Source organism: Rhinolophus hipposideros (genome assembly GCF_964194185.1).
Source record: "Rhinolophus hipposideros genome assembly, chromosome: 12".
NCBI classification, from domain to species: domain Eukaryota; kingdom Metazoa; phylum Chordata; class Mammalia; order Chiroptera; family Rhinolophidae; genus Rhinolophus; species Rhinolophus hipposideros.
The window spans coordinates 4,208,244-4,220,248 of record NC_138058.1 but is presented as its reverse complement, the minus strand read 5'-3'; the positions used below and the strand labels follow the sequence as shown (position 1 = coordinate 4,220,248).

Below are 12,005 nucleotides of genomic sequence, written 5' to 3'. Positions count from 1 at the left end.
AGTGTACAGGTCTTTTATCTCCTTGGTTAAATTTATTCCTAGGTATTTTATTCTTTTAATGGAATTGTTTTCTTAATTTCTCTTTCTTATAGTTGATTGTTAGTGTATAAAAAAGGAGCAGATTTTTTTATATTGAATTTGCATCCTGTATCGTTACAGAGTATTTTATTAGTTATAACAGCTTTTTGGTGGAGTCTTTGGGAGCTTTTATATGTAAAGTTATGTCCGTAAATAGTGACAGTTTTACTACTTCCTTTCTAATTTGGATGCCTTTCTTTTTCCTGCTTATTTGCTGTGGTGTTACTTCCAATATTATATTGACTAGAAGTGAAAGTGGGCATCATTGTCTTGTTTCTTGTTTTAGAGGAAAAGCTTTAAGCTTTTCACTGCTAACTATGATGCTGTTTGTGTGCTTGTCATATGTGGCCTTTGTTACGCTGCAGTACATTTTGTCTATACCCACTTTGTTGAGAGTTTATCTAAATGGATGTTGAATTTTGTTAAATGCTTTTCTGCACTTATTGAGATGATCATGTGATTTTTATCTTTTAATCTGTTAATGTGATGTATCACATTGATTGACTTGTGGATGTTGAACCACCCTTGTGCCCCTGGGATAAATCCCACCTGATCATGGTGTATGATCCTTTTAATGTACTGAATTCAGGTTACTAATATTTTATTGAGTATTTTTACATCTATGTTCATCAGGTATATTGGCCTATACTTTTACCTTTTTTGTGGTGTCCTTTTCTGGTTTTGGTATCAGGTAATACCTGCCTCTTAAAATGAGTTTGGAAGCATTCTCTCCTCCAGTTTTTTGGAAGAGTTTGAGAAGGATAGGTATTAAATCTTTGAATGTTTGGTAGAATTCAACAGTGAAGCCATCTTTTTTTGGACTTTTGCTGGTTCAGAGTTTTTGTTTACTGATTCAGTCTCTATTTATAATCTGTTCAGATTTTCTATTTCTTTGAAATTCAATCTTGGAAGATTGTATGTTTCTAGGAATATATCCATTTCTTCAAGGTTGTCCAATTTGTTGGTGTATAATTGTTCAATTGTTCACAGTATTCTCTTATGATCCTTTGCATTCCTTTGGTATCAGTTGCACTTCTCTTTCATTTCTGATTTTATTTGCTTGAACCTTCTTTTTTTTTTTAGTGTGTCTAAAGGTTTGTTAATTTTGTTTATCTTTTCAAAGAACTAGCTCTTTGTTTCATTGATCTTTTCTGTAGTCTTTTTAGTTTCTATTTTATTTATTTCCACTCTGATCTTTACTATTTCCTTCCTTCTACTAACTATGGGATTTGTTTGTTGTTCTATTTCTACTGCTGTTCTATTTCTATTTCTATTACATTGTTTATTTGAGATTTTTCTTGTTTTCGGCTAGGCCTGTAGGGCTATAAACTTCCTTCTTAGAACTGTTTTTGCTGTATTCCATAGATTTCGTGTGTTGTATTTATATTTTTATTATTTTTAAAAATTTCACCTTTAATTTTTTTTTTGTTGACCCAGTGTTTCAGTAGCATGTTTAATCTTCACATAATTTTGATTTTTCCAGTTTTCTTCTTCAAATTAATTTCTAGTTTCATACCATTGTGGTTGGAAAAGATGCTTGATACAAGTTCGGTCTTCTTGAATATACTAAGACTTGTTTTGTGGTCTAACATGATATCCTGGCAAATGTTCCACGAGCACTGAGAATGTGTATTCTGCTGTGTTTGGTTAGACCGTTTTGTATATATCTATTAAGTCTATCTGATACAATGTTTCAGTGAAGACAGATGTTTTATCTGTCAGGATGATCTATCCATTAAGGTAATAGGATATTAAAGACCCCCACTGTTATTTTATTGCTGTCCTCTTCTCCCGTTACGTCTGTACTTAGGTGCTTTTACATTGGATAAATCAATATTCACAAATTTTATATTTTCTTGATGGATTGACTCCTTTGTCATTCCATAATGCCCATGTTTGTCTTTTATTACTTTATTTTAAAGTTTTTGTCTGATCTAAGTATAGCTCCTCCAGATTTCTAGTGGCTGCCATTTGCATATAACATCTTTTTCCATTCCTTCACTTTCAGTCTCTGTCCCTACATCGGAAGTGAGTTTCTTATAGCTAGCATACATATGGGGTCTTGTTTGTTTAGCCTTTCAGCCACTCTATGTCTTTTGATTGTGAATTTAGTCCAATTACTTTTAAGATAATTGCTGATACTTATGTACTTATTGCCATTTTTACAGTTGTTTTCTGGCTGTTTTGTAGTTCCTCTCTTTTCTTTTCCTCTTCTTTTGCTCTCTTCCTTTGTGGTTTGATCACTTTCTATACTGTAAGCTTGCATTCCTTTCTCATTATCTTTTCTGTATCTATTATAGGTTTTTGCTTTGTGGTTACCATGAGGTTCACATATAACATCATTGTGTGTGTGTGTGTGTGTAGTCTATTTTAAGTTGTTAGCAAGTTAAGTTTGAACTCATGCTAAGTCTCTACATTTTTACTCCTCAGCACCCTTCTGCGCTTTATGTGTTTATTGTCACATTTTACTCTCTATGCTTGTTTCTATGTATTAAGCGAAACAGCTCTCTCTCCCAGTTTTGAAAGAATGGCCACATGTACGAGATGAACCTTATGTCTAACCTTGCCCTGGCTCTTGGTTGTCTCTTGAACCTTGCTGATTGTCTAAGCAGTCTGGTTTATTCGTGGTAGGTCCCAGTTGTTGTCAAGACCTGTGAGTGTTCCTGAGGGAAGGATCTCAGCACCTACTTGCAGAGTGATTGGAATCTAGATTCTCAGGCAGCAGTTTTTACATTATGCAAATATATACAGTCCTGTGGGACCACAATTGTAAACCCTACTGGCCTCCAGACCAGGTGATCTGGAGGTTTCTGTCTTGGCAAAAGTTGCAGAAACCAGGGCTCCACACAAGTGTCTGAACTCCTTTCTGGGAGGCACTGGTGAGCTGTAACGTGTCTAAGGGAGAGAGCACTGATGGCTTCCCCTGCCCCGGGTTCTGTGAGAGCACTTCCTTAACCTCTACTTGTATGATAAACCTGAAGCCTGCCACTCAGGCTGAAGCTCTAGGACAAATAAATAGGCCTTTTTCACAGGAAGACTGGGGGTAAGTTTCAGGGAGTATGCTGTCTGTGGTGACCTGGGAGTGGTAGCCAGGGAAGAACTGTCTCCGATTGTTTCAGACCCGCGGGGTCCCAAAATGCAATTCTTCCCGGCCACCAGAGCCACGTGCTCCAGGGGTGTCCCCTGTGTGGGCTGCATGGGCCAGCTGACTTTGGTAGAGCTGTGGGAGAGGCACCGATGCCAGGCACGCCCACGGGCGTTAGCAGCTGGTGAGAGGCAGAGTACGAAAATGGCTCCCACCATCACGTTTGTTCCTGAAGAGAGTCGCAGCTGGCTACTGCTCCTTCAGCAGATGCTTTACAATTAGTAAATGATTCTCTTTCATATATGGTAGTGTTACGAGGAATGACATTGTACCTCGGCTCTTCGTCTTCTTGAAAGAAAGAATTTGGTCAAGAGACCGCGTTTGTGCAGCATAGAACAGCAAGAAGTTGATCAGTCAAAGCAAGTACACTCCCAGAATGGAACGGGCTGACCCAAGAGAGGGAAGCAGCCTCTCCTCACACTGTGTGAGGGTTTTATCTCTATGGGTAGAATTGTCGCCCTTTCTCCCTCCCTGTTATCTTTCTCCTTCTCTGCTGAAGTGTGCTGTCCTTCCTTCTGTTCTCAAGGTTGCTCTTCAGAGCATAAGCGTGAACCTGTTAATTTCCCATGATTTATTTGAGAAACTCATTAAAAATGGTCCTGAGAATTAGAATGTATATTCTCATAAACAGGATATATATGCTTTCTCTCTCTCTAGCTTCTAACAATCCATCCCCTTGATTTAGGGGCACATGTGAGCCTGGAATCCCGGTGGGCCAGTAAGGCACTGGTGCCCTAAGTGAGGGCAGCTGCAGGGGGTCTGGACCCAGGTAGAAGCTGTAGCAGGGGGCTTTCTAACCGCGGCTGGTCTCTCCTTCCCTTGCTCATTTCTCTCCTTCCCTTGCTGGTCTCTCCTTCCCTTGCTCATTTCTCTCTGTTACCTACCCTATCAGTATATGTGCTTTTCAAACAGCTGCTTTTGAGCTGGGTCCCAGGGCAAGTGAGTCTCATGCAAACCCTGTAAGAGCGAATCTCTGTTTCCTACACCCGTGTAGTTCTCCTGGATCCTGTTGTTTTTCAAGCCCGATATCCTGGGGCTCATCTGTCCTGCGTAGGTTCCCAGGGCTGAGGTGCCTGATGTGGGACACAAACACCTTGCTCTTCAGAGATAAGCTCGTGTTTGTGAGCTGCTTCCCATGTGAGTCACCAGGCCTGGGGTGGGGTTTGGGGCGAGACCAAGTCTCCGTCTCTACTGTCTGCCTTGAGGTGGCCCTTTTATCCTTGTATAAAGCAGCTGTTCAGCTACTTTTCAGGTCTTTTCCAGAGCGAATTGTTTCATGCATAGCTGTAGATGTGTTGTGTTTGGGGGCGGGGGGGGGGGGCGGTTCAGGACCTTCTTAGCAGACATCTTGAACCACCTCTCTGCACTTTTTAAACTGGAAGAAGCACAAGTACAAAGATAATCTTAAAGAATTTACCAGTAACTTATGCTTGTCAAACAGTCAGAGTTACTTTTAAAATAGGTGAAGACGGTAAGAATTTGCCCCTTGGCCCTGCTTTACGAGTTACTCATTCTAAAATGGTTCTGTTCTTCAGTTTGGTGAGGAAGTCAGGTGACAGATGAGCCCATGTTAATGTTTCGGTCAGAAAGCCAAGTTACAGATACCACTTTGCAGTGGAAATCAGTGGAACTCTGTCTAGTTTTATACTGACTGTGATAAGAATGATCAAACAACCATCTCAGCCCTGGCAAGATGAGACTGTAAATGGAAATATGTTGTCTCGATGGGCTTGTCACTGTGAGCAAAGTGGCTCCCAAAAAATAATATTTTTTTTTTTATAAATTTATTTATTTATTAGTTTCAGGTGTACAAAACAAGGTAATACTTAGACGTTCATCATCCATATCCCTCACACTGTGAACCCCCCTCCCCCCATCCACCATCCCTCCGACCCCACACCGAACCATCACATTATATATATAAAATTATAGTTGGCATTCATTAATGTCCAGCCTCTGGTGTCCAATGCCATGATCAGGTATCCACAGCATCCCTGAGGTGGTCTCCCAAACAGGACGCATGCCCATCGGATACCCAACAAAATCTCCACAACATTATAGAATACCTTCCCCAAATTAATTTTTTAAAAAACAACAACAACAACAACAAAAAAAAAAACAAAAACAAACAAACAAACAAAAAACCCCGAGGCCATCTTGTGGTCACCAGCTGCCTCCAAATCCCTTCACCTTTCCCCTTATCCCCAACCCCCTCCCACACACCCATCTAACCACTCTCGGTTTTTTCTTTGTGTCCCCAAAACTGTTTCTGATTAGTTCATTCGCATAGTCTTTTCTTTAGATTCCATATATAAGTGAGATCATATGGTACTTGTCTTTCTCTTTCTGACTTATTTCACTTAACATAATGTTCTCTAGATCCATCCATGTTGCTGCAAATGATAAGATTTCTTTCTTCTTTATGGCTGCGTAATACTCCATTGTATAAATGTACCACAGCTTCTTAATCCAGTCATCTACCGATGGGCATTTCGGTTGTTTCCATATCTTGGCTATTGTGTAAAGTGCTGCAATAAACATAGGAGTGCATACAGATTTTTGAATTGGAGTTTTGGATTTCTCCGGGTAGATGCCTAGGAGTGGAATTACTGGATCATAGGGTAGTTCCATTTTCAGATTCCTGAGATACCTCCATACTGTTTTCCATAGTGGCTGCACTAATCTGCAGTCCCACCAACAGTGCACTAGCGTTCCCTTTTCTCCACATCCGCGCCAGCATTTGTTGTTTGTCGATTTATTGATAATAGCCATTTTGACTGGAGTGAGGTGGTATCTCATTGTGGTTTTTATTTGCATTTCTCTGATGGTTAGTGAGGTTGAGCATTTCTTCATATGTCTTCTTGCCTTCTGTATGTCCTTTTTAGAGAAATGTCTCCCCAAGTCCTCTGCCCATTTTTTAATTGGGTTGTTTGTTTTTTTGGAGTTGAGTTGAGTAAGTTTTTTATAGATTTGTGATATTAATCCCTTATCAGATATATCATTGGCAAATATCTTTTCCCATACAGTAGGATCCCTTTTTGTTTTATTGATGGTTTCCTTTGCTGTGAAGAAACTTTTTAGTTTGATGTAATCCCACATGTTTATATTTTCTCTTACTTCGCTCGCGCGAGGGGATATATCAGTGAAAATCTTACTCCGGGTAATGTCCATGAAGTTTCTTCCTATATTTTCTTCTAGATATTTTATGGTTTCAGATCTTACATTTAAGTCTTTAAGCCATTTTGAATTTGTTTTTGTATATGGTGTAAGGAGGTGGTCCAGCTTCATTTTCTTGCAAAAAATAATATTTTTGAAAGGGAAAGAAACAGGGACATTGCCATTCTGGAAGCCCGAGTAAGTGGATTATGTGGGCTTTTTCTCTTCTTTACCACACCCCCATTTCTCAATACTTTGCTAACATGCCATTTTTAAAATTTCACCTCCGTATCCTGAAATGTTCTCTGAATAGGTAGCAAATAATGATAATTTAAATTCTCAATGAAAGTACGTCTTTACTGTCTGTTCTATTAAACAGTAATGTTAAAGTCTGAAATAGCGTCAAGTGATTACTGAAGGATTCTGGGGGTAAGAAAAGATCCATTATCCACTTCATACTGCTTTCCACTGGGTGGCGGAGAGCTCAGGATTGAGTCTGGAGTGGGGTTGTGAGGCACTGAGAGAAGATGGGGTGATCAGGCATCTGTGAGGGCTGCATGCCAGCTTTGCTGAACTTTACTTTGCCAGCCTCCACCTGAGTGACTGAGGAAGTATTCAGAATGACAGGAGTGTCACTTCATGAACAAGGCATCTGTCAGGCTCCCAAAGTTCTCATGGAAGCACTTACTAGGGTGGGACGTGCTGAGGATAAGGATGGTCCCCTGCTGGGTAGACTGGAAGCACTGAGGTGCCTCAGCCAACCAGGGGAAGGCCAGCGGGCTCTCCCACCCCCTCAGGCTTCCCCACCTGCCTTCCTCTGTTTTTGTGGTCTCCAGAGGAAGCGACCTTTTGAGAATCTGGAAGCTCCTAACACAGGAATTGTAAATGAAAGCCCTCCCTGCCTGTGCTCCAGAGTATCATCATGCTTACACTTCCTGGGATGCCTGCTTCAGGGCCCTCTGTCTCATTCTGTCCACTTCTGTAACTATTAAGGAAATGCGTTCTGTATCCCAGCCAGCGCCTGGAAGGGTGGGTGGACACAGTGTCCCTGGCCCAGCACCTCTTCAATGAAAATAATAACTATAAAGCCAATTGCTTGGCATTTCTTTTTAAAGCACTTTAAGAAAGGTTACTTGACATCTACATGTGTCAGCACTCATTGGACATCTTATATGCCATTTGCTCTGCCCTGCTCCTGAAACAGCAGTGTGGGTCAGGACCCATGGCACCTTTATCAGGAGCAAGAGCCTTTGAAGGGTCACATGAGATATTCAGTAGGTTCTGAAGACGAGAGAAACAGAAAGCGTGGCTGCCCAAGTGGTTTCCCAGGGGGATGCCGGAGTTGTGAACCTGCCCCAAGCAGGCACTCAGCTTTGTGAAGTCTTTTCTTACTCCTTCAGGCACAGTCTCCTGCGCTGGGCCTGGGGCCTCACACAGCTGCTTTCTTCCTTCAGGTCCTGACCGAGCATCTGGAGCATGCCCAACCCCCCCTCACTTTGTGTTTGGCTTTGGCTGCTGATAGCCCACACAGTCTTGAATTTGTCTTTCTCCGGGGCAGAATCCCAAGGCATATCTATAGCTTGATTCTAAACAAGGAGCAGGTTAGCTATTCCTTGAATTCAAACTAGCCATTGGTTGCTTAGTCCCTACAAATTGGCGTAGAGAGGAACGCGATGACAGTTCTCACATCTGGTATTTGTTTTGACTGGAGGCGGAGAAACTACTCGGATGTTTGACTTTTTCTTTTTTAATCTCTTTGTATTATACAGCTTCACCCAGAAATACCCGCCAGTAAAATTTTTATCAGAAAAGGATCGTAAACGAATTTTGGTAAGTTTGTTTATCTGATTAATATTTGTCATATTAAGAAACTTCCTTTTTAAATCAAAGTATAATTCACACACCATAAAGTTCACGCTTATGGAATATACAGTTTTGTAGTATGTTCACAAAGATGTGAAACAGTCCAGTTCTAATTCTGGAGTATTTTTATCACCCCAAAAAGAGACAACATTGTGGCAGTCATCCATTTCCTCTCCTGACCTCCTGGCTCATGGCAACCACTAAAACTACTCCCTGTCTCTATGGATTTCTGGACTTTAGACATTTCATATGAATGAAATGATACAGTATGTACTCTTTAGTATCTTATTTTTTAAATTTAGGATAATGTTGCCAAGGTGTATCCACATTGTAGCATGAATCAGGCTTTTTTCCTTCTTATGGCTGAATAATATGCCAGTGTATGGATGGACCACGTTTTATTTACCCACTTATCAGTTGATGCCATTTGAAGTTGCTTCTACTTTGAGGCTTTTGTGAATAATACTGCTATGAACACACACACGTACGAGTTTTTGTATGGGCATAACGTTTTCAGTTCTTTTGGAGTAGAATTGCTGGGCTATATGGTAACCCTATGTATAACTTTTTGAGGAAATGTGAAACGTCCACAGCAGTGGTAAAAACCTTTTCTGGTTCACAAACCACTTTGATGAATACATGGAGGGACTTCCTTAGCCTATTGTTTTCTCTTATTAAACATCAATACAACTACACAGAGGAAAGAATTCCTTTTAGCTGTTGTGTAACTAAGTGTGTCCAAAGAGATTGGCACCTTTGCATTTTTTTAAAAAATAGCAGCTTTATTGATAAATCATATATGTACCATACAATTCACCCTTCAAAGTGTACAATTCTATAGTTTCAGCGTATTCACAGAGTTGTGAGTTCATACCATCGTTAGAACTTGATCGTTACTGCAGAAAGAAGCCTCGCACCTATTAGCAGTCACTCTCCACTGTTCCCCAAGCCCCTCCACACCCCAAGCTCCAGGCAACCACTAATCTACTTTCTGTCTGTATAGATTTGCCAGTTTCATGTAGGTAGAATAATGCAGTATTTGTCCTTTTGTGACTGGCTGTTTTTAAGATTCAGTCATGTTGTATCATGTATCAGTACTTCATATCTTTTTTATTACCAAATACTATACCATTGTGTGGATAGTTTACATTTTATTTATCCATTTATTATGAGTCATATGGTAGCTTTATTTTGAACCTTCTGAGGAACTGCCAGGCTGTTTGCCAAACAGACCATCTTTTTACAGTCTCATTAGCGCTGTATGAAGGTTCTGCTTTCTCCTCATCCTTGTCTTGTTTGTAGCCCACCTAGTAGGTGTGATGTGGTATCTCACAGTTTTGATTTGAGTTTCCCTGATGGCTAATGATGTTGAGCCTCTTTTTATGTACTTGTTGGCCATTTCTCTATTGTGGAGAAATGTCTATTCAGATACTTAGCCCATTGTTAATTGGGTTATTTTTCTGTTTATTATTGAGTTGTAAGAATTCTGTCTTCTTGGTACAAGTTCCTTATCAGATACATGATTTGTAAATATTTTCTCCCTTTTACTTTTAGTTCTTAAATTTAGGTCTATGATCCATTTTGAGTTAATTTTTATATGTAATGTTAGATGAGGGTTTTTCTTTCTTTCTTTTTTTTTTGCATGTGGTTGTCCAGTTGTCTGGCACCATTGGCTGACAAGACTAATCATGCCCCATTGAATTGTCTTGGCACCTTTGTTGAAAATCAGCCTACCATAAGTGTAAATATTTATTTCTAGATTCTCAGTTCTATTTCGTTGATCTCTGTTTATTCCAAGCCAGTACCACACAGTCTTGATTTCTTTACCTTTGTAATAAGTTTTAAAGTTGGGAAATGTGAGTCCTCCAACTTTGTTCTTCATTTTCAAAATTGTTTTAACTATTCTGAATTCCTTATAATTCCTTGTGAATTTTAGAATAGCTTGCCAATTTCTCCCGAGAAGCCAGCGGGGATTTAGATAGAGACTGCGTTTATAGATCAATTTTGGCAGTGTTGCCATCTTAACAATATTAAGTCTTCCAATCCTAATATAGGGCGTCTTTCCATTTATTTAGGACTTCCTTAGTTTCTCGCAACATTTCTTGTAGTTTTCAGAATGTAAGTTTTGTATGTGTTTTGTTAAATTTATTCTAAAGTATTTTATTCTTTTTGATACTAGTATGAATAGAATTGTTTGGGTTAGTTTAATTTTATGTTGTATATTGCAAGTATGTAGACATACAATTGATTTATGTATTTTCTTATATCCTGTAACCTTATGGAACTCTTTGGTTAGTTCTAATAGTTTTAAGTGGATTCCATGTCTGATTTCCTTTATTTGTTGCTGAGGGTTTGAGTTAACTTTATTGATCCCCCTGCCTTCCCTCTTTTTTTCTCTGTGAATTAAGTTACTGTCTGGGCTCATTTGTTTTCAGCCTGAAGAACGTTCTTTAGTATTTCTTATATGGCAAGTCTGCTTTTTTGTTGACTTATTTTTGAAAGTTATTTTTGGTTGACTATGTGATTCTTGACATATAGTTTCTTTCTGCACTTTGAATATGTCACCCCACAGCTTTCTCCTTATTTGTTACAATAAGTCAACTTTTAATCATATTGTGGCTCCCTTGTGCTTGAGGAGTTGTCTCTCTCTTTCTGCTATATTAGTTTCCTAGAGCGGCTGTAACAGTTCCCACCAACTCACCAGCTTAAAACAACGTCAGTTCCATCTCTCCCAGTTCTGGAAGCTAGAAGTGTGAAATCAAGGCATAAGTAGAGCCATGTTCTCTCTGAAAGCTGTATGGGGATATCTGTTCAGTGTCTTTTTCTTAGCTTCTGATGTTGCCAGTAATTCTTGAGTTCCTTGGCTTGTAGACATATCACTCCGGTCCTTGTTTCCATCATCACATGGTATTTACCCTGTGTGTCTCTCAGTGGATTCAGGGTTCACCCTGCTCCTGTGTGACTTTATCTTAACTAATTGCAAGGTGTGATCAAACAATACGGTGAAAGTTTAAGTTGAAAAAAAAATTACAGTAAAAGACACATTGCCATTAATCCCCCTCAAAATACTCCCCCTCGCTTTAAACACACTTATCCCATCGTACTTTCCACTTTCTGAAGCAGTTCTGGAAGTCCTGTTTCATGAGTGTCCTTAGTTGTGTTGTCATGGCTGCCTCGATGTTCTGAGGCAATTGATTCAAAATGTTTGCCTTTCATGGTCATTTTGACTTTGGGAAAGAGCCCGAAGTCTCACAGTGTCAGATCCGGTAAATAAGATGGATGAGGACACACCGTAATGTTTTTATTTGACAAATCATCGTATACCAGAAGCAATGTGTGACACGGAGTGTTGTCATTATGGAGGATGATTTAGGGCACACTTTAAAACACACCTTCTCTCAACTGTAGCTCACACTCAACTGACTGACTGCACTGAACAAGTTGAAACTTATCACACACTGTTACTAAGGTTTGACATGCCGCTTCCTTATTGAAGATCCCTGCCTATCCATGGGATGGCAGGGGGTGTATTTTGAGGGGGGTTAATGGCAATGTGTCTTTTACTGTAATAATTTCTTTTTAATTTACACACTCATCATATTTTTTGATCACACCTCGTACATCTGCAATGGCCCTGTTTCCAAATAAGGTCACATTCTGAGGTTCCAAGAACAGGTATTTTGCAGGATCCAGTAAAGCTGCTTTCAAACTATTCAACCCAATAAAACTGTTTTCAAACTATTATCTTAGTGTCTGATTTTCA

The 12,005-nt window shown here is 39.7% G+C and overlaps 1 protein-coding gene across 2 annotated transcripts in view; it reads left to right on the top strand.

The window, feature by feature from the left end:
- The window catches only part of UXS1 (UDP-glucuronate decarboxylase 1), a 100,895-nt gene that overhangs the window by 30,925 nt on the left and 57,965 nt on the right, over positions 1-12,005 (top strand). For both annotated transcript variants that reach the window (XM_081069061.1, XM_081069060.1), the window contains exon 5: positions 8,149-8,209. In XM_081069061.1, the coding sequence (XP_080925187.1) occupies positions 8,149-8,209 (61 nt within the window). The remainder of the gene's footprint in view (positions 1-8,148; positions 8,210-12,005) is intronic.